A 22407-nucleotide genomic window follows, 5' to 3' on the forward strand; every position below is an offset into this window, starting at 1 on the left:
ACCTGTCATTGCCGACAGTTAGGACTAGGCTGTCATTTGACCTCTAAATTATTTTATGTACTTCAGATCAAATAGATCACTTACCTGAGGGGATAACAAAAGGATTTAAAGTGGTGTTGCCTTTTTTGCAAATATAGCCTAGTTTCTGAACACACTGTAGATTTTCCCATTTAGCATTTTTTCCAGGATTAAGTGACACACAGCTTTTTCCTGGTTCTGCTGATGGACTTCCTTTGGAGAAAAAAATAAAATAAAATTAGGATTACTATAGTATGACAAGTAGATAGTCCCTCACAACCTCATGTGTTTATCCTTGGCATTTAATGGATCCCCAGTTTTTTGCTATACATTCACAAAGAAATATTTACTGCCTACAGAGCAAAAGCTATGTTGGATACTATTTGTTTTTCCGTTGTTGGTTCATCCCAGTACTTAAAATGTTGATTATACAAGTTTATTTCTTTGGTTTTTTTAAGACTTTTTTTTTTTTGATGTGGATCATCTTTAAAGTTCTTATTGAATTTGTAACAATATTGCTTCTGTTTTATATTTTGGGTTTTTTTTTTTGGCTGCAAGGCACATGGGATCCCAACTCTCTAACCAGGCACTGAACCTGTACCCCATACACTGGAAGGCAAAATCCCAACCACTGGCCCAAGGAAGCCTCAGTAAGTTTACTTCTTTGAAATAACTTTTTCCCCCGACGAGATCAAATAATAAAGCTAAATCTTAAACCGTGAACAGTTTTCACACTGGGCTATTTTATGTATGAAAGTTAAAGTTTGAAAGTGTTAGTCACTCAGTTGTGTCTGACTCTTCACAGTCCCGTGGACTGAGCCTGCCAGAATCCCCTGTCCATGGAATTTTTCCAGGCAAGAATACTGGAGTGGGCTGCTATTTCTTATTCCAGGAGATCTTCCTAAACCAAGGATTGAACTCAGGTCTCCTGCACTGCAGGTGGACTCTTTACCATCTGAACCACCAGGGAAGCCCCTCATTTTATGTATGATAGCGGGGTAAATAACAAGAGTTTGTTGTGTGGATCCCAACAAACTGTGGAAAATTCTTAAAGAGATGGGAATACCAGACCACCTGGCCTGCCTCTTGAGAAACCTGTATCCAGGTCAGGAAGCAACAGTTAGAACTGGACATGGAACAACAACTTCCCTATTCCTTCCAAATAGGGAAAAGAGTAAGTCAAGGCTGTATATTGTCACCATGTTTATTTAACTTCTATGCAGAGTACATCATGAGAAATGCTGAGCTAGATGAAGCACAAGCTAGAATCAAGATTGCTTGGAGAAATATCAATAACCTCAGATAAGCAGAAGACACCACCCTTATGGCAGAAAGCAAAGAACTAAAGTGCCTCTTGATTAAAGTGAAAAAGGAGAGTGAAAAGTTTGGCCTAAAACTCAACATCCAGAAAACTAAGATCATGGCATCTGGTCCCATCACTTCACAGCAAATAGATGGGGAGACAATGGAAACAGTAGCAGACTTTACTTTTTTGGGGCTCCAAAATCACTGCAGATGGTGACTGCAGCCAGGAAATTAAAAGACACTTGTTCCTTGGAAGAAAAGTTATGACCAACCTAGACAGCATATTAAAAAGCAGAGATATTACTTTGCCAACAAAGGCCCATCTAGTCAAAGCTATGGTTTTTTCAGTAGTCATGTATGGATGTGAGAGTTGGGCTTTTAAGTTGAGTGCCAAAGAACTGATGCTTGTGAACTGTGGTGTTGGAGAAGATTCTTGAGAGTCCCTTGGACTGCAGGGAGATCCAACCTGTCCATCCTAAAGGGAATCAGTCCTGAATATTCATTGGAAGGACTGATGCTGAAGGTGAAACTCCAATACTTTGGCCACCTGGTGAGAAGAACTGACTCATTTGAAAAGACCCCAATGCTGGGAAAGATTGAGGGCAGGAGGAGAAGGGGACGACAGAGGATGAGATGGTTGGATGGGATCACCGACTAAATGGACATGAGTTTGAGTAAACTCCAGGAGTTGGTGATGGACAGGGAGGCCTGGCATGCTGCAGTCCATGGGGTCGCAAAGAGTTGGATATGACTGAGCAACTGAACTAACACAATATTTCAAACTAGCCATATTCTACATAGTCAATACCCTCCCCAAAACCTAAGTCAAGCTAACTGTGAGGACCAGCTTAGAGACTAGCTGGACATGGGAAATTTTTCTAGTTAGAAAGAAGAGGCAGGAAAGATGGCAATAGGAGGAGAAAAAGAGAAGAATGTCACCAAAAATGCAAGTCCGTGTGCCCCGATGCACAGGGAGGACAAACAATACTAAAAAACATTGGAGTTTGGAACAGAGAATTGTTTACTGTAGGACCATGTAAGAGGATAGGTGTCTCGTGCCCCCAAGAACCCCAAAGTTACTGAAGTCCCCACTTAGTCCATCAGTCATGTCCAACTCTTTGCAACCCCATGGACTGTACCCCGCCAGGCTCCTCTGTCTGTGGGATTCTCAGGCAAGGGATCTCCGACCCAGCCTTTGAACCCCCATGTCTTGCATTGCAGGCAGGTTCTTTACTGTCTGAGCCATCAGGGAAGCAAATCTGTACCAAACGAATGTTATTCTCTGTCCTGATAAAAAAAGGCACAACTTTGACTCTCCAAGGTCCCAGTCCTGGCTAAGCAGAGGCAGAGCTCAGTTGATGGCTCCCTCAGGACCAGGTCCCCTGACTCTGCCCAGCTGTCATCTCTGAAGGGAGCTAGGTATCCAGCCCAACTGGCCCTCAGGCTCCTCAGGCCACCCAAAGAGGGGAGACCAGGTCCCACAGACTGTGACCCAGGCAGACTGCCACCACCACGAGGTCACAGAGGCAGGAACAGGGAGAGGTTCGCCACTGCCTCAAGGCCCAGGCCAAGGCTAGTGGCTGGCCTTGGTGGGGGCTCTGGAGCCCAGCAAGACACAGCCCCCAGCCCTCTGGCCCAAGGCCAAGTGAGTGAAGGGTCTCAGGGAGAAAACCGCGATCCACCTCAGACCACCACTCCACTGTTGTCTGAATCTCCTCACTAACTGTCCTTTTTTGATGGTTGGTTGCTTGTGGGAAGATTCCACTGAGGCACTGACCAATGGCTGAGCAGGACCTGTTGCCTGGTTACAGACTACAGAGTAATGACGCGCAGCAATGGCTGCTGTGCTAAGGGCTGCGCTTCTCTGCATGCACTTACAGGAAGAGCTGCTAGAAGTAGCAATGTGTGTTCAGTTGCTTCAGTCATGTCCATCTCTTTGTGACCCTATGGACTGTAGCCCATCGGGCTCCTCTGTCCGTGGGATTCTCCAGGCAAGAACACTGTAGTGGGTTGCCACACCCTCCTTAAGGGGATCTTACCCACCCAGGGATCAAGCCTGCATCTCCTGTAACTCTGCAATGCAGGTGGATTCTTTAGCTAAGCCAGAAGCGTAGAGGTAGTAATATGCCACCCTAAATGCTGACAAAGTATTCCCAAGAGCTCAGACTCTCTCTCAAGATTTTAAACTCAGCCTATTGAAGAATATTTTTAACAGCTAACCTCTCATCCCATTGCTTACTAGAAAATGACTAAAACACCAGGTCAAGTCAGCTTGGCGAATGCACTTGATACAAGGATCAATACCCACATTTCTCATGCTTTTCTATCACTTTAATATATGATTTTAAAACCAGGACTGGAAAAGCTAGCTGCAGCTCCCAAGAGAAGACAGGATGATGAGTCACACTTTCTTTATGACTCTGCTTGGTCACTTCTGACCATGTATACAAACTGGGTCTGGGCCACACTTTCCCTTCCTGCAAGATGGAATCACATTACCTGCTCCATAAAACCTTTGTCAAAAGTGTTTTGAAGTTGCTTGAATAGCACAGAAAGAAAAAACTGTTAGTGATAAGGATAAACCTTTTTAAATGTGTTGGTATTATGGCCAAACTTCCACTATAACTGAACTAACAGATAAGGTACCAGTACTAGAAAGAAACTTTCAAGAAACAATATTTCACAGCTAGTAGTACTTAACTAATATATAAACTATTAAATCATAGTGATATAGCTATTTACCAATAGAACACCAATACCAACTTTAATATATCAATTATTTGTCTTAAATGGTTACTATAGTTACATATTTGCATTCACACTTCCATGTCATTTATATAAAATATTGTTACTTAAAATGTAGATGCACTTTAATAGATGTATTACTTCGGAAGTACTAAACTGAATGCTGATTAAACAGTTTATACAATTAACCACTTCTAATATCCCACAAGGTTTCTAATTTTTGTTTGAAGAAACTCTCATTTCAGAAGTTGATTTAATCTCAAACCTACTTCTCAGGAATTTGATTTAGTAAGAAAGGACATCTCTTTTCTCATTAATATTCTAATTTTATTCCTCACTTTCACCAAAGTTAACCCTTCAATTTTCTCACTGAACTCTTAGAATGCAAATGGTTAAATCTAACAATAACTGTCACTTCAAACTGAGTAATAAAATGATCTAACAATCTATAACAATTAAGCAGCAAAGAATAAACTCTAATCCTCCAATAAATAATTATTATCCAATCATCTGACTGAGTCAACTGGAAGTCTCCAATTTAACTTGACTGAGTCAGAAGGCAGACAAATCAAATTCTCACTCCTAAAAAAGCACATCTTATATTCCCCTGCAGCAACGCTTACTTCCCACATCCAGAGGAGAGCAGAGCTAATGCTAATGACAGACTCGTGACCATCGCGCACTGAAGCAATACATTGAAAATCAAATTGCAGAGTAAAATCTAATGTTTAAATCAACATGTCTCCTCTAAAAAATCCCCTCTCACGTTTTAGCATATTCCAAATATCACCTACTTATTTCAAAGCTTTTCTTTTTCTTTTCAATATCATAAGACTGTAACATAGAAAGTGGAGAGTTTAATCCTCTAAGCCAAAAGCAAAAATCATTCAATGGCTTTAAAAAGAACTCTGATCATATGAAAAAACACCACACCAGTATTTTCCATCACAGAAATGATAAATAGACATGACCCATCCTTTCCCACACCTACTGCAGACGTCACTAATCCTTTCCTGCACACTTTCCTAATAAATCAAGATTAGTACAGGATGGAATGTGGGTTGGGAGTTTAGAATCATACTCAGTAGAGAATGCCTCAGGGGTCCCCAACTTCGGGGATCTAATGCCTGCTGATCTGAGGTGGGGCTAATATAATAACAACAGAAGTAAAGTTCACAATAAATGTAATGTTCTTGAATGAACCCAAAACCATTACTCCTCCTTCTTGGTCCATGAGAGAACTGTCTTCCACAAAACCAGTCCCTGGTGTCAAAAAGGCTGAGGACCACTGCCTCAGGAAGTGACTAACAAGGGTTGGTATTGGTGGATAAGATGGAAGACTTTTTGTCATCACCGGTCCTTTGTTTTCTCAGAATAATTGCTGTATATGTAGTTGCATCTTTATCATTTAGTCTCCTTTTATATTCTGTTATCTCTCTGTCAAAGCTATGGTTTTCCCAGTAGTCATGTATGGATGTGAGAGTTGAGCTGTAAGAAAAGCTGAGCGCCAAAGAATTGATGCTTTTGAACTATGGTGTTGGAGAAGACTCTTGAGAGTCTTCTTGGACAGCAAGGAGATCAAACCAGTCCATCCTAAAGGAAATCAGTCCTGAATATTCATTGAAAGGACTGATGCTGAAGCTGAAACTCCAATACTTTGGCCTCCTGATGGGAAGAACTGACTCATTTGAAAAGACCCCGATGCTGGGAAAGAATGAAGGTGGGAGGAGAAGGGGATGACAGAAGATGAGAAGGTTGGATGGCATCACCAACTCAAGGGACATGAATTTGAGTAAACTTCAGGAGTTGGTGATGGACATGGAAGCCTAGCATGCTGCAGTCCATGGGGTCACAAAGAGTCGGACATGACTGAGCAACTGAACTGAACTGAACCTCTATGTTATGACAATGAAGAAATTAGTTCAGAGCCTTCTCTGCCCTTCAAAAAACTGGAAAGCTATTGCAGGCTTGATTGTCCCCTGTGTTTTTTGACAACTAAACCACAAATTGTTAACAAAATTGTTCATGAATGATAATGCTAGTACGGAATATTACAACCTGTGGCTGGAATTATTTTTAATCCAACTCTATTTAATTAAAAACAGGAGAAAATGGTGTTAGTGTAGACTTTCAGATCATGATCACGATGACAGAAATATGGCAAATATCTCATGGCTCAAGATAATGAGAAATTCTCCAGCCCAAAATAATTTAAATTTCTTAAATTCATAGTGTGTGTAGATGTAAACAAATATGCATAAAATCTTTGAATATAATATGTAGCATTATATATTATATAAATATCTCATAAATATAAAATAAAATATTTGAATATAATACCTAGAGCATCAAGGATACTCTGAGAATATATACTTTTGAGTCCTGTATTGATTTGTGCAATAATCCTTCCAGACAAGTCCTTTCCCCAGAAAGCTGGAATATCCTTATAATTTTAGTGTATTCGAATCTAGCTGGCAGGTTTCTAAGCAAGGTAAGAAATGGACTGCATTTGATGAAGTCTCCCAATTATGCCCTTCGTGATCTACACGTGAGCTGATGGAGATCTCCAAGGTACCAAGATAAATTAAATGTATATGAATTCAACCAGCTTAATCCCACCGATTAAATCAGACACGCTTAATCCTACCTGGTAACCAGTTCAAATATCGGAACGGACTGCCCCCACTCCACTGCCATCCACTGTTGAAATTTAGACTGTTTAGTCCAATCCAGAGTCCTGAAGTCAGAGAATTGGTTAAACCTATAAGACAGAAGCAAAACAAAAACTGTCACTCAGAAAAGATGGTGAAATAAAATTCAGAATTAAGTACTTGAATCAAAATGTATTAGAGAGAAGTCATGAAAATCATGTCTTGCAAATCTCCTCTGAGTAGCCTAACAACCTAAAAGCAAGTACAACTGTTACCTCCACTGGTAACATCTAAGTTAAGAACATAGATAAGCAAGGAATGTCCTTGTTGGGAGTCTAACTCAGATATGACCAGGCCTCAGCCCCCATCATGTTGATGACTATTACAGGATCATGTGAACATGCTTTTAATTTGGAGAAGACTCTCTCAGACTATCTTCAAACCAAAACATGTTTAGTACATTTTAGAGAAAAAATAAGATTGATTTTGTATAAAAGTCACCATTTCCTATCATGAGAAGTTGAATACACATTTCAATCCATCACTCTTGTTACCCTGCCCTCATATTTCAGAACTTACTCTCAGAATCTTTTATTGATATTTTTAAAAATCAATTTTTTCCTCATGAAGATGATGATTAAAATCTAAACACTATGTGCTTGTTCTCCTACAAACAATGTTTTATTTAGGTAGTTGCCCGTACGTGCTTACTTGCTTCAGTCCTGTCCGACTCTTGTGACCCCATGGACTGTAGACTCCTCTGTCCATGGGATTCTCTAGGCAAGATACTGGAGTGAGTTGCCATGCCCTCCTCCAGGGGATCTTCCCAATCCCGGTACCAAACCTGGGTCTCCTGCGTCTCCTGCATTGCAGGCAGATTCTTTACCATTGAGCCACTGGGAAGCCCATTTAGGCAGTTAATAAATCCTAATTACAATGTTTCAAAGTCTGTGCTTGGCTTGAGATGGAATAAAGAACAAAACAGAAGCAACATGGACCTCAGCCCTCCTATGTTAAAAAACTCTAACCTTTTATTACTTATAACTTAAAAAAAATTAGATCTGTTGTTCTCTATATATTCTTTTTAGTTGATTAAAGAGTTAATGATAGCATATTGAAAAGCAGAGACATTACTTTGCCAACAAAGGTCCGTCTAGTCAAGGCTATGGTTTTTCCAGTGGTCATGTATGCATGTGAGAGTTGGACTGTGAAGAAATCTGAACACCGAGGAATTGATGCTTTTGAACTGTGGTGTTGGAGAAGACTCTCTTGAGAATCCCTTGGACTGCAAGGAGATCCAACCAGTCCATTCTGAAGGAGATCAGCCCTGGGAGTTCTTTGGAAGGAATGATGCTAAAGCTGAAACTCCAGTACTTTGGCCACCTCATGCGAAGCGTTGACTCATTGGAAAAGACTCTGATGCTGGGAGGGATTGGGGGCAGGAGGAAAAGGGGACGACAGAGGATGAGATGGATGGATGGCATCATGGACTTGATGGACATGAGTTTGAATGAACTCCAGGAGTTGGTGATGTACAGGGAGGCCTGGCATGCTGTGATTCATGGGGTTGCAAAGAGTCAGACACAACTGAGTGACTAAACTGAACTGAACTGAAGTGGCTCAATGGTAAAGAATGCATCTGCCAATGCAGGAGACTTGGGTTCGATCCCTGAGTCGGGAAGATCCCCTGGAGAAGGAAACAGCAACCCACTCCAGTGTTCTTGTTTGGATAATCCCATGGACAGAGGAGACTGTCAGGCTGCAGTCCATGGGATTGCAAAGAGTCAGACATGACTTAGCAACTACAACCACCACTCCACGCTGAATTAGAGTTGACAAAAAGTGCAACTGACAAATTTCAAACTCTGTATTAAATATGTCACTTAAACCTGATGAGTATCTTCCACAATTTTTTCTCTAATGTGTTTGTAATTTCATAAAAAAGATTACCAAATGTTTTTAGTATTAATACACAAAGCATCAATTCCACATGCTAAACTTTTTAATGTTTAATTATTATGCATGCATTGTCTGAAATGGTTAATACCTACTTTTAAACTTAGTTATAAGACATAGTAATGTCCAATATTACACCATATTTTTCTTTTCTATACTGTGGTCCAATGTGTTCTCCAGCTACCACCATAGGAAACTGGCAAAAACAATCAGAGTAAACAAGCCAATTTCACTTCCTGTATCTTATTTCAGTTCTGCAAATCCTATTTGTGCACATGCATAGTTATAAATCAGTTTCAAGAACTGAAGATTTAATTGAGTGTCCCAACATTTTTGAGGGCAGAAGTAGAAGAGACAATGAAGTGACGATGGGTGATGTAAGAATTGGCTGCTGGGCAGAAGCCATTAACCCAGCTGCTGCTGCTGCTGCTAAGTTGCTTCAGTCCTGTCCGATTCTGTGCGACCCCATAGATGGCAGCCCACCAGGCTCCCCCATCCCTGGGATTCTCCAGGCAAGAACACTGGAGTGGGTTGCCATGTCCTTCTCCAATGCATGAAAGTGAAAAGTGAAAGGGAAGTCGCTCAGTCATGTCCGACTCTTAGTGACCCCATGGACTGCAGCCTACCAGGCTCCTCCATCCATGGGATTTTCCAGGCAAGAGTACTGGAGTGGGGTGCCATTGCCTTCAGCAGATAATGTGAAATCAGATTGCCAGTTTACTAGAATGAATTTTCTAGAACAAGGGGCTGTTGACATCTAAATTAAGAATTCTCCTTCATGCATTGGGGACCATCAGATCTTTGCTTATTTTGTGAGTGAGACCTGGGCAGAGTGTAATGGAAAGACAGAGCTGAATTCCAATTCAGTTATTTTCTGAACATCTGGGATAAGGCAAAATTCTTAACTCATCCCCCCTTCTGTTACTTTGTCTATAAAGTGAAGACAGTAATTCTTATTTACCAGTTTTAGCATCAGCTTTAGAAATAAAGCTGTGTCTGACACACAAAAGCTGTTTAATAAATAATAGCTGATTTGATCTCAGAGTCATTAAAGAGGCTTATACCTTTGTGTCAAATGAAATTTACTCTTAAAAATTCTCACATAAAATAAATCATATTTTATTTTAAAAGTATAACTATTGTATTTGTGGCTTTTAAAAAATTTTAGTGATCTACTTCCCAGAATGGAATGAATGACAATCTCCTACTCACACCTTCATTTTCTAGAGTCTTCGCCAATTTATGCCAATAAATTCCAAATGTCATGAATACCTTCTTTCCAGAAAAATAAAAGTCTGTATTAATTTTTAAATTCTCCCTCAGACTCCTTTTGTCCCCTCATGCTTGGTATTTCTAACTTAAGGAAAAGCAGGAGGGACTTCCCTGGTGGTACAAAGGTTAAGATTCCGTGCTTCCAATGCAGAGGCATGGGTTTGATCTTTTGTCAGGGAACTAAGATGCTGTGCAGTATGACTAAAAAAAAAGAAAAAAAAAGAAAAGGCAGGAAATGCTACACATCTCATTGGAGAAGTCATTCTTACCCGGATTTCAATTCAAATTTGCTGACTGAAATTCCAGAGGCTTGGGTGAGATTCAGCTAAGTATCTGAGGTGAACTCTGCCTCGAAATCTCTTTGGGCTTGTTTGCTCCCCTGAGGACACAATAATAGCCCTTGCTGATTAGGGAAGCATTTCCTGCAGCCAGCGCCTGATAGCAGAGCTGGAGCCAGAAATGTGGAAGTGAGCGGAGGGCTGGGGCAGTGATGCTGTCCTGCCCACGTGGCCCCTTTGCTCTAGGCAGCTGGAAAGAGAGTCCAAAAGTAACCTGTGCTCTGTCCCTTCGCTTCTGGAAAGCCAGAAAACAAGCAAAACTCAGAAGAGTCAAGATAACACAACACACAAACAGACCCATTAAAAAAAAAAAAAGCCAAGTGAAACCATTTCAACTGATAGAGTTTTCTCTCACCCATGCAAGCCAGCACACATCACACCAGGATTGTCAGCTCATCATTTCTCTTCCTTCATCATTTACATAAATTTCATCTATCTCTGTCTGTTTTCCTCTTCTCCTTATCTTGATACATGGTTATAAACATTAATCCCTCTGTACTTTGTCCCAACACTACATACAAAGGCCCCAAAGACCAACACAGACCAGGACAACACCCCGGTGAGGTCACAGCGCTTTTCTGTCTTCAGTTTCCTTACTAACGCCGGAAAGAAAATGGCGGCTGCAGTTACACTACTAGGAAAAATGTTATACTTGGTGTTGTCAAAGTTGTACTTGGTGCCTAACTATTGCAATAAAGCTTTCATTACAGTGGAGCCAGTTTTCATGATTTAGTCCTCAGAAATGGGCAAGAAGCAGAAAAATCTTTCCTAATAATGCCTTGTATATTTCACAAAGTTGTACTAAAATATAACGCATGTTACATTTTTTTCTACCTAAAATAGGATGCAACCAGCATCTTGAAATTCAGTTTAAAAATAGTAACTTATAGGAGAAATGTGTTTCACTTGATGGAGATATCATCCAAAAAGAGTTGGAGAAAGCAAAGTCCTAGATAATGAGGTAAGGCTGGGGACAACTCTGTCCCCCATACCAGGTAACACACACTTTCTCCCTTAACAGATGATATCACTGCAGCATAAAAGCCTCAGGTATTACCCCCAAGATCCCCCAGCTTCACAGATCAGGGGCTCAGGCAGTCAGGCTCCTAAGTCTGTGCCCTACACCTCTGAGCTCTGCTGCCTGCTGTCCAGGCAGATGGAATCAGTAGGCGTTTTTGACACAGCGGGTACTGAATATAGTGTTTTACCAAGTGTGGTCCTCATCCACTTGCCCCAGAATCACCTGGAAAACTGATCATATGCAGATTCCTGGGCTCCCACATTACACCTACTAATCTACATTCTCTGGGGGTGTGCACCCAGGCAGCTTCACTTTAACAAAGTTCCCTAGTGATGGATAAGCAACTTCACACTTAAGAACCATTGTCTTCTTGCCATAAACTGACCACTGGTCCAAATGTGAGGCTGAATTTCTAAATAATTGCTTTTCTTGTGTTGCATCCTCATTTGTCAGTTAGCAAATATTCTTCAATACTGTCTTCCTTGGAAGGTTCTGCTGTGAATCTCTCTGGGGGTGGGGACATACCTAGTCACAAGACATCCCTCACTTTCAGCCGTCTGCCCCTCCAATCCTTTTTCTACACAGCATTCAGTTTGCTCTCTCTGTGGCATTTAATGATAATTTGTATTTATTTGTTTGTTTTCTTGTTTATGTGTTTTCCCCATTGAACTTTAAGCTCCACGTGGACAGGATATGACTGGCTTTGGTGTCATTATGTCCCTAAGACCTAGAACAGTGCCCCATGCACAGATACCACCTTGTAGAATGATGAATGAATTTAAAACAAATGAATATTAGGGGAAGTAGAACATATATAAGTAACTTTTATAAAACTGGTAGACAAATAAGAGAAATGCAGACAGAAAGGGAGAAGATTGCCTTTCAACTGGATAACATGTGGGGAATCCCAGATACAAAAAAATGCCATGGAAACAGATGTGGAGGTGAGAAAGTATGAGACATTAGATGAGAAACCCAAAACTTTTCTTTTGTCAAGACTGTGAAAAGCACAATGGGGAGCAGCTCTCAGTGGACAGGTGACAGCCCTTGGAAGTCAGGCAAAGATGTGTTGTTAATTATTTGATAAGAAACGAGAAGCCACTAAGGGTTTTTTCAACATGGTGGTGACCAGAACAGAGATAGATTAAGCTAGAAGCAGGGTCAAGGTGAATGGGAGGAGAGACTCTAGAGCAGGAAATGGGGGATGCTCTTAATCTCATACTTATTTCTGGTCCTGATCTCTCTGTTCCCCGAGTGTGGATTACAGAAGTTAAAACAGAACTTCTCATCTCAAGCAAACACTAATTCTTTTCATTTTCACATATAAACCAATGCTTAAAAAAAAAAAAATTGTAGAAACAGTAAGACCTGAAAACCAGTAGTCTGGGAATTTGAGAGCTAGGAGGTCAAAAAAAAAAAAAACCAGCTCTTGTCCCTGTTTGTGGTGGGAGTAAATTCTTCAATGCTAATGGAAAACCACTGACTTGAGGCTACACCTAGAATACCTGACCTGTCTGGCACCCATGTCTTGTGTCTAAAACATTGCTAATTGATCGTGGCATCTTCTACTCTGAGCCCAGATTAATCCTCAGAATCCTTCTCAGCACAGGTTCCAGACACTGTCACAACTAATAGAAGAAAGTTGGCTACGTTCAAGAGGGAGGGGACATATGTACACCTATGGCTGATTCATGTCGAGGTTTGACAGAGAGCAACAAAATTATGTAAAGCAATTATCCTTCAATTAAAAAATAAACAGATTTTAAAAAGTTGGGTCATGAGACAAAACCTATTTGTCACTTCAGGTGTCTTTTACAGGTTTCACATTTGTCATGCCTCCTGCACCATCTGTTTAGGACTGACTCGATCATGATATCTATAATTATTTGTGCTATCTGCTTTTAAGTTAAACTGCAACCCACTCCAGTATTCTTGCCTGGAAAATTCCAAGGACAGAGGAGTCTGGCAGTCCATGGGGTCGCAAAGAGTTGGACACAACTGAGCAACTGAGCATGCATGCACACATAGAAAGACAACAATCATGACCTCACAACTTTGTTTTCATTTCACATCATTACCTGTCAGGTATGTCTGCTCATGTATCTCTGTGATGCTCAAGAGTTCGGCATCCTGTTGTTGGCAGCTCTTCCTCGCCTGGTGCCAAGTTAAAGCAGCTTTGGAATTTATCTGATAGTAAATGCTGGTCAATGGATCCTTAGTCCATAAGCTTTCACTGCCTTCAACTGCAAAAGAAGCCAAAAGGAATTGATTACATTACCCAGGGAAAGGATTTTCAGGGAACAATATTTTTTAAACAATCTTGGTAGTACTAATGCCTAAAACATTGTATTTCTTTTCCTTTTATTCTTTCTTTTACTTAGGTTTAAAGTGACTATGAAATTGTCTTGACTCCTGAAATGAAGATGGGGAATTTTCCAAAGATCCACCGCATTGCATTTCTTTCATGTGCTTTAAGAAAGAAAGGAAAGATATTTGTCTGTTTTTCCATTAGGATGCTAGAGATCAGATGAGTTGAGAAGTGAGGCAAATACAAAGATTAAGAACAGTAGTAACAGGGACTTCCCTGGTGATCTGGTGGCTAAGGGACTCACTTTCAGAGCAAGGGACTTGAACTCGGTCAGGTTCAACCCCTGGTCAGGGAACTAGATCCGGCATGCCTCAACTAAGATGCGGTGTAGCCAAACAAATGTGTGGTTCTTTAAAAAAAAAAAAAAAAAAAAGAATAGAGATAACAACCCAACTTCCTTAATCTAGAAAAACAAGAAAGAGAAGAGAAAATAAATATGTCTTCTTGTGTCAATGTATATGTCACCTGCACTTTCTAGTTTGGTCTTTTTAGACCAAAGACACAGGCATTACAGGCAAAGGCCACGGATTTCACAGACTGAGCAGAACTGGCCTCCAGGCTCTGTCACTCACTCGTGATTTGATCTTTAATTAAAGCAATAGCTTCTGGAGTCTCATTTTCTAATCTCTAGAATATATTACACATTGTGGTGGTTTAGTCCCTAAGTTGTGTCCAACTCTTGAGACCCCATGGACTGTAGCCCACTAGGCTCCTCTGTCCATGGGATTCTCCAGGCAAGAACACTGGAGTGGGTTGACATTTCCTTCTCCAGGGGATATTCCTGACCCAGGAATTGAACCCGGTCTCCTGCATTACCGGCAGATTCTTTACCAACTGAGCTACAAGGAAAGCAGAATATTACATGTTGGTACCTCTCAGTAATAGCTTATCATTAGTTTTTTTTCCTTCAGAGTAAAATAATTTTTAAATTTTTACCTTATTTTTTTCCTTTGCTACTTTACACTTCCCAATATGTTCTATAAACTTGGCAATATTCTATGAAAGGCCAATAATATAGATGAATAAGCATTACTGATAGCATTTTGCATATAAGATGATTGGGAAATGAGTCAACAATTGAAATATCTTTCTGTGCTTTGTGTTATAAAAACTTTTCTTTCGTCTTTTAAGTAATATAAAATTCTACTTACAAGTCATGTGAAGTCATAACCCTTTCATTTATTTGTAAGGAAGAGAGAAAAATTATGTTACTTCTCAGATTTTCTGAGAAGTATTCAATTTGCTAAGAAACTGGACAGTTGGCCATGTGTATAGAGCCTATAGTATTCATATGCATATGCATATGCTGCTGCTAAGTCACTTCAGTCGTGTCTGACTCTGTGCAACCCCATAGATGGCAGCCCACCAGGCTCCCCCATCCCTGGGATTCTCCAGGCAAGAACACTGGAGTGGGTTGCCATTTCCTTGTCCAATGCAGGAAAGTGGAAAGTGAAAAGTGAAAGTAAAGTCGCTCAGTCGTGTGTGACCCTCAGCGACCCCATGGAATGCAGCCCACCAGGCTCCCCCATCCATGGGATTTTCCAGGCAAGAGTACTGGAGTGCGGTGCCATTGCCTTCTCCATTCATATGCATATAGCCAACATCATATATCGCATACAGTCTACACTATATATGCATATAGCTTACTCTCTATATACACATATAGACTACACTTTATATATGCATATAATTGCAATTCTTTGTATCTGACAAGGAAGTGACCTTTTTCTTACACTTACCACACAGTATGATATGAAATTTAAGGTCCATGAAACACTAAAGAGGAAGATAAATATGTCAACAGTTCATCTGGGCAACAGCAGAGACATTTCTAAGATGTTTTAACTATAAAATCATTATATTTTTATATAAAAATACATTTGAGTTAGTAATGTTAAATTTAACTTAATGTAATTTGAGATCTTACTAGTTTAATGTGTAATTGGAATTTTCTCCATGTAAGTGAGATGATTCAAACAAGACTGATTTGAGGTTTATTTGAAGAGGAAGCTATTTTAAATAAATATTTTTAGAAACTTGGAAGTTTGGCTTGTATTGTGGTAGAAAGTGTGAAATATAAGTGAAGTAAGCCAGAAGGAAAAACATAAATACAGTATACTAACGCATATATATGGAATTTAGAAAGATGGTAACAATAACCCAGTGTACGAGACAGCAAAAGAGACACTGATGTATAGAACAGTCTTATGGACTCTGTGGGAGAGGGAGAGGGTGGGAAGATTTGGGAGAATGACATTGAAACATGTAAAATATCATGTAAGAAACGAGTTGCCAGTCCAGGTTCGATGCACGATACTGGATGCTTGGGGCTAGTGCACTGGGACGACCCAGAGGGATGGTATGGGGAGGGAGGAGGGAGGAGGGTTCAGGATGGGGAACACATGTATACCTGTGGCAGATTCATTTCGATATTTGGCAAAACTAATACAATTATTTAAAGTTTAAAAATAAAATAAAATTTAAAAAAAAATAAAAAAGAAAAATAAAAAAAAAGGGGGGGATGATTTCTCATCTAGGAATGAAGAAAAGGGATATAAATGAACAAAGAAAAAATACAAGACTTTTCTCTTCATTTAAAGAAAGAATATTTTTCACTTTAAATCAAAGAACTAAAACTTATTTCTCAATGAATGCATAGGTTTGCTGACCCTCTATCTCCCCAAATTGTACAAATTCCCACAGTAAACCAGCACAACAGATACTGAGAGCTAAAATTGCAAGCTATGAGGAACTGAGAGAAAGGGGGCTTTTCCTTTTCCTGTTGCCCTGATACTTGAAAATAAATGTCTAAATAGAAGGAAAACATTACCATAAACAATAAAAAGGACAATGAAGAGCATATACAAAATGTCACTAGGTCAATAGCTGGGACCTCATCTTCCTGGATTGAATCTGCTAGTTGACAGCCAACATAAAATAAAATGCTCTTTTGAAAGAAACACAAAGCAAGGACGATGAAATAGTTTGGGAAACTGCAAAACTCTTTACGAAAGGCATAAATTGTATAAAAGGTTCTTTAAAATCATAATGCATGCTGAAGTCAAAAGTGTTTTAAATTTCTACAGTAATTTCTCTTTTATAGTTAACTGGAAAAAAATATACAGTTTGCTTTAAGACATAAATTGGAATCAATGAGACTAAAAATTTATTCTAGAAGATACTCAGTTTATCCCTCCAATGCACGTCTAGCCAGGGTGGTGAGTTTTCACTTTTTGTGTGTTTTTTTTTTTAATGATTACTGGCTCACCATTTGTCTTCCACTTAATGATTCATTAAATCATACATGCAACCAACAACACATCTGTCAACACCGTGGAAGTGTAAGATGTTGAGCTGGACCCATGAGATCTGTAGCCCCAAGACACTACATGGTAACAGATTTAGAAAATACTATTCCCGCAAAGTCCAGGACAAAGATGCTCCTCCATAACTGGAAAACAAATACTGCTTTATCTTATGGGAGGAAAAAGGTTAAATTTAGTTTTCAGACAGCAAATCTTCTAATACAGAGATCAGACATCAATCAACTTTCATGGGAATCAAACCTTTAGTTATAGGGGAGTTCCTTGGGAATACAGTGGTTAAAATATTTGTCTTCCAATGCAGGGAGTGTGGGTTCAATCTCTGATAGGGAAGCTAAGATCCCACATGCTTTGTAGCCAAAAAAAAAATCAAAATGTAAAACAGAAGCAATATTGTAACAAATTCAATAAAGACTTTTAAAAAATGGTCCATGTAAAAATATCTTTTAAAAAAAATTAAATAAATAAAGGTTATCATAAAAGAGAAATGAATTTACCTCACCCAAGAATGGGAGAGTGGTTCCACTATGAACACAGGAAGACTGTGAGGTTTTGTGTGTGCTCAACCAGAAGAGAGGGACTGTACCCAGAGGGGAATTGCAATAATCTAAGGGGCTGAGAAATCAAATTAATTTTTAGTGTGATTTTTAGGAATTAAAAATCAAAAAAGAGGTAAATAAACACGACTCTTGAATTTTGGCTTTACAAACTAAGATACTTTTGTAAACTGGACTGTTTTTTTTTTTTTTTTTTCCCACAATAATCCTTGGAATACTGTGATGGTAGGTGGATGTGTAGTCCTGAAAGTTTAGTGGTAAGCAACACTCTTGCCATGCAGATGGTCTCACAACACCCCAGACTGCCTCTGAGGCTCTGCCCCGGCACCCAGCCCTTGGCAGGAGAGCAGAAAACAGGAGCTCTGATTCCATAGAATCTGAATTAGCAAGAGTAAGAAGTTCAGGGGGAAGGAAAGGATGAGAGCAGCTGGCAGCAAGAGGTATAATGGAAAGGGAAGCAAAGAACTCTTGTTTCTCTGCATTTTTCACCCCTCTCTCTGCCTTCCAACACAAATGCCCTCCTCCATCCCACCCAAAATCTGCTACCCTGCTTTCTTTTTTTGTTTTTTGGCTGAATGGTGTCATATGTGGAATCTTAGTTCCCCAACCAAGAACAGAACCCCATGCCCCCTGCAGTGAAAGCATAGAGTCTTAACCATTGGACTACCAGGGAACTCCCGCTGCCCTGCTTCTTAACAGATTCTTGAGCATGGAAAGGACACCAAGCATTTTGATGGCCCCTCCTATCAATATAACAAAATAAGTTATTTTGCATCATTCCAATAAGACTAATATTTTCATTTTAGAACCCCTTCAAGCATAGACATAACTCACTTCCATTGAAACTATGTTAAATTAAATGATAACTCTTTTTAAACTGAATTTAAGAAGAGTAGCATTACTATCATTTTCACAGTAAGGAACCCTTTTCATTACACTGACACAAAATTCAGGCATCCCTCACATCTCTCTCTCTATCAAACTTCATGCTGTAGCATTGCTTAAATTTTATTTTTGATCTATAGTTTAGTAAAGGTAAACCATTGGGGGGGTTGGAAAACGGGATGACCACCTCTGGTATTAAGTATATACTATATCATATACCATATAATTTGCCTTAAAGTCTTAGAAAATAACTGACAGTAACAGTGGAATGTGAAGAGAAGAAGTATTTAGTGAAAATAAAGGGGTCATTTGATGCAACCCAGGGATAAGAGTCAGAAGATGTGAGTTGTGGTCTTTAACCAATACAGATCGCTCTCTCCATGAGAAAATGGGGACAGTGACATCTGTACAGGGTTGTGCTGGTGTATGATCTGAGATAATAAATGAGAAATCACATAAAGGAAAAAAGGAAAAAAATACACAAGGTTTTATCACTAGGTTGCCATATTAAATATGCCAAAATTGTCTTAAAGTTACTTACACTTCAATGGACAATATCCAAAGAGCCTATCCGTGTCATAATCCGTAGTAGTTCCACACCACAGCCAGCCGTCGGATCGTCCAGCCTTTGTGCACTCCCCGTACCACTTGTTTTCAAACTTGAATGGAAACGCACAGGTTGCCCCGTTGGCATTGCCCAGGAGTGTGTACATGGCTAGAAGAGACACACCGACTTGCACTTAGAAATGATGTGAATTTCCTGAACACTGACTTCCCAATCAGAAGGTTACTGCAAGAACCGGTCTTACTCTTCTGATGACACCTCATGCCCCACACAGGGAATTCCCCTGTATTTCCATTCCCTCTCGACCCCTGTCTTTTGCTCATACAGCAGTGTGTCCTCAGGAACAACTCTAGTACCGCTTCTGTTCCGCTGTCTTTGGCAATAGGTTTTCCTCTTTGCTCTCGCAAGCCAAAAGTAGTCAGCTCTACTGCCAACTTTGACTTCTGCCTTTCCTCCAAATAAAGAAAAGGCTATCCTTCCTCTTGGTTGAAGTTGGAGAATTATTGAATCTCTAGATTGAAAAATAACCTTATAACCATGGAACCCAAACACACAGTCAAAACTTCAGTCCCCTCCAACCACTCCTACCAAGACACACTCCACTTGAGTTCCTCAACAATGGCCAAGAAAGGGTAGGAATTCTCATATAAATCTCTGATTCACATCATGGAAAAAAGCACTCAAAACCATTAGATACTATCTGTCATCAATATCTGTCTTTTTCAAAAAAAAAAAAAAAAAAAAGAGTCCAAACAGATCAAAATGAGAAGCTCTAGGTTTACTTAGAAAAGGAAGTTGAAACAAATATAGAACCATTGTGGATTATGGTTTGGCTTAAGCCAAAAGGATTAGAGAAGGTCACATCTCCATTAAGAACCAAACCACCCATGTAGCTAAATTCTCCAGTACGTTCAGATTATCTCTGGGAGATAATTTCTATACTGAAATATTTAGTCGCTTGTGACTAGTTGATATTCAGAATTTTTTCTAGATAAGAATACTTTTTTCCTAATTGTTTCATAGATCTATGACTTTAAAAAATTCTTTAAAGACATCTTGAAAGTTATTTAGATAATATAACAGTTGTAAAGCACATAGCATGGCACCTAATGTACATAAGTAAAGTGAAGTGAAAGCCACTCAGTCGTGTCCAACTGTTTGTGACCCCATGGACTACACAGTCCATGGAATTCTCCAGGCCAGAATATGGAGTGGGTAGCCTTCCCCTTCTCCAGGGGATCTTCCCAACCCAGGGATCGAAGCCAGGTCTCCCATGTTGCAGGCGAATTCTTCACCAGCTGAACCACAAGGGAAGCCCAAGAATACTGGAGTGGGTAGCCTATCCCTTCTCCAGCAGATCTTCCCAACCCAGGAATTGAACCAGGATCTCCTGCATTGCAGGCAGATTCTTTACCAACTGAGCTATCAGGGAATCCCAATGTACATAAAGAGCATGACAAAAATAAATGACTTACTTATTTCCCTCTTTTCCTTACTTACCTCTTTTCCTTTTCCTTTATTCATACTTATCCAGTCTACCTTAAAAGCTAGGTTTATTTTCAATTCCCTCAAAATTACTTTTTTCCCAATTGAAAAGTGAAAGTGAAGTCATTCAGTCGTGTCCAACTCTTTGTGACCCCATGGACTGTAGCCCACCAGGCTCCTCCATCCATGGGATTCTCCAGGCAAGAGTACTGGAGTGGGTTGCCATTTCCTTCTCCAGGGGATCTTCCCGACCCAGGGATTGGATCTTGGTCTCCTGCATTGTAGGCAGACGTCTTACCGTCTGAGCCACCTAGCTGTTAATAAGCTTAAAATGTGATTCTAAATTTGGTTCCACTAAGTTACAGGACTATTTTTCCAAATCACAGATTGTATAAAAATATGTTGAATTTGTAATAATTATGCCATTGTTCTTTTGTATGAAGTAAACCTGATAATGGAGAAGGCAATGGCACCCTACTCCAGTACTCTTACCGGTCGCAAAGAGTCGGACACGACTGAGCGACTTCACTTTCACTTTTCACTTTCATGCATTGGAGAAGGAAATGGCAACCCACTCCAGTGTTCTTGCCTGGAGAATCCCATGGACGGGGGAGCCTGGTGGGCTGCCGTCTATGGAGTCGCACAGAGTCGGACATGACTGAAGCAACTTAGCAGCAGCAGCAGCAGCAAACCTGATAAAGACTACCTAGGACTAGTCTCACTGCTTATTAAAGCAGCCAAGGAATTTTTAGAGCTCAACTTATAAATGCCAATCAAAAATGGCTTTTTAAGGACTAATTCAATGTATTTATTTATTTTGTTAACAATTTTGGCCACACCACAGGGCATGCTGATCTCAGTTCCCTGACCAGGGATTGAACCCACACTCCCTGCAGTAGAAGCACAGTGTCGTCCACTAGTCCCTAACTTGATTGATTAAACAAAGCACTGATGAGGCCAACTTCAAGAACAACTCATGACACAGCACTCATTGCTTCTTCCTCTTGTGGTCCACTCTTCCAGACAATCCTCAGATGCTTTCAAATCTACAAAATCTAATTCTATTACTCAAAATTAAATCTTTGGTCTCAGAGAGTATTCCTCCCCAAATCTTTTTTAGAGAGACAAAGAATCTCCATACATCCTCTCTGCCTTGTCTTTACTTCTAACATATATTCCAAAGAATGGATTCCAAGATCTCTCTGAAAGGCTAGATCATCTAGCAGGAATACCTTAAGTACTGGGAGAGAGTTAGGGAGTATGTGGTCAAGGGACTATTTGCATCCAACCACCCAGGTGTTCATAAAAATCATTCAACAGATCCCTAGGCCCTTCCCCCAGTATGCTCATTTGAAATCTAGTGATCTGGGATTTGAAATCTTGAAATTTGAAATCTTGGGATCTGTATTTTTAATAAGTTCTCCAGATGTTTCTTAATCACGTTAAAATTTGAGAACCACTGTCTTAAATCCTATGCATATTTTTCTGAAAGCAAACAGAATATCAGAAAGTGTGGGCAGGGAGTGGGAAGGGGATTGTAGAACTTCAGTGATATCTTTTAAAATAAAATGAGAATTCCCATCTTTTAGCACCAAACTTCCTTGTGTTGAATTCCTCAATTAGAAGTATTGTCCTATCTGTGGAATTTGACTCGGTCAACGTTGCGTTCACCTTTGTCCTGCCCTACAACTTTCCCTCAACTTTCTCTTGAAATGCAATGCTACTTTGGTTGTCTCTCACATAATTTCTAAATCTACATTATTTTCGAAAAAGACCTCAGGACAACTTTTTTCTGAGCCCTCCTCCTCACTCTTCTTTAATTCCTACTTTGTTTTTCTCTTTATAGAACATAGAAGGAAAATGGAAAGCTGATAAATCATCATCTTGCAAAGAGCTGAACTCTGATGCTCTGCATAGC

At 39.9% G+C, this 22407-nt stretch overlaps 1 protein-coding gene across 1 annotated transcript in view; it reads right to left on the reverse strand.

Annotated features, from left to right (window-relative positions):
- The window catches only part of MRC1 (mannose receptor C-type 1), a 114217-nt gene that overhangs the window by 75778 nt on the left and 16032 nt on the right, over positions 1-22407 (reverse strand). Inside the window, exons 3-6 of the mRNA XM_086334153.1 lie at positions 18981-19154; positions 13385-13549; positions 6716-6829; positions 85-231 (exon numbers count right to left, since the gene is read on the reverse strand). Coding sequence (XP_086190279.1) covers positions 85-231; positions 6716-6829; positions 13385-13549; positions 18981-19154 — 600 coding nt within the window. The remainder of the gene's footprint in view (positions 1-84; positions 232-6715; positions 6830-13384; positions 13550-18980; positions 19155-22407) is intronic.

This window comes from Bos grunniens, chromosome 13 (assembly GCF_055505025.1).
Source record: "Bos grunniens cultivar Pamir isolate PY7600 chromosome 13, Bosgru_T2T1.0, whole genome shotgun sequence".
Lineage (NCBI taxonomy): Eukaryota > Metazoa > Chordata > Mammalia > Artiodactyla > Bovidae > Bos > Bos grunniens.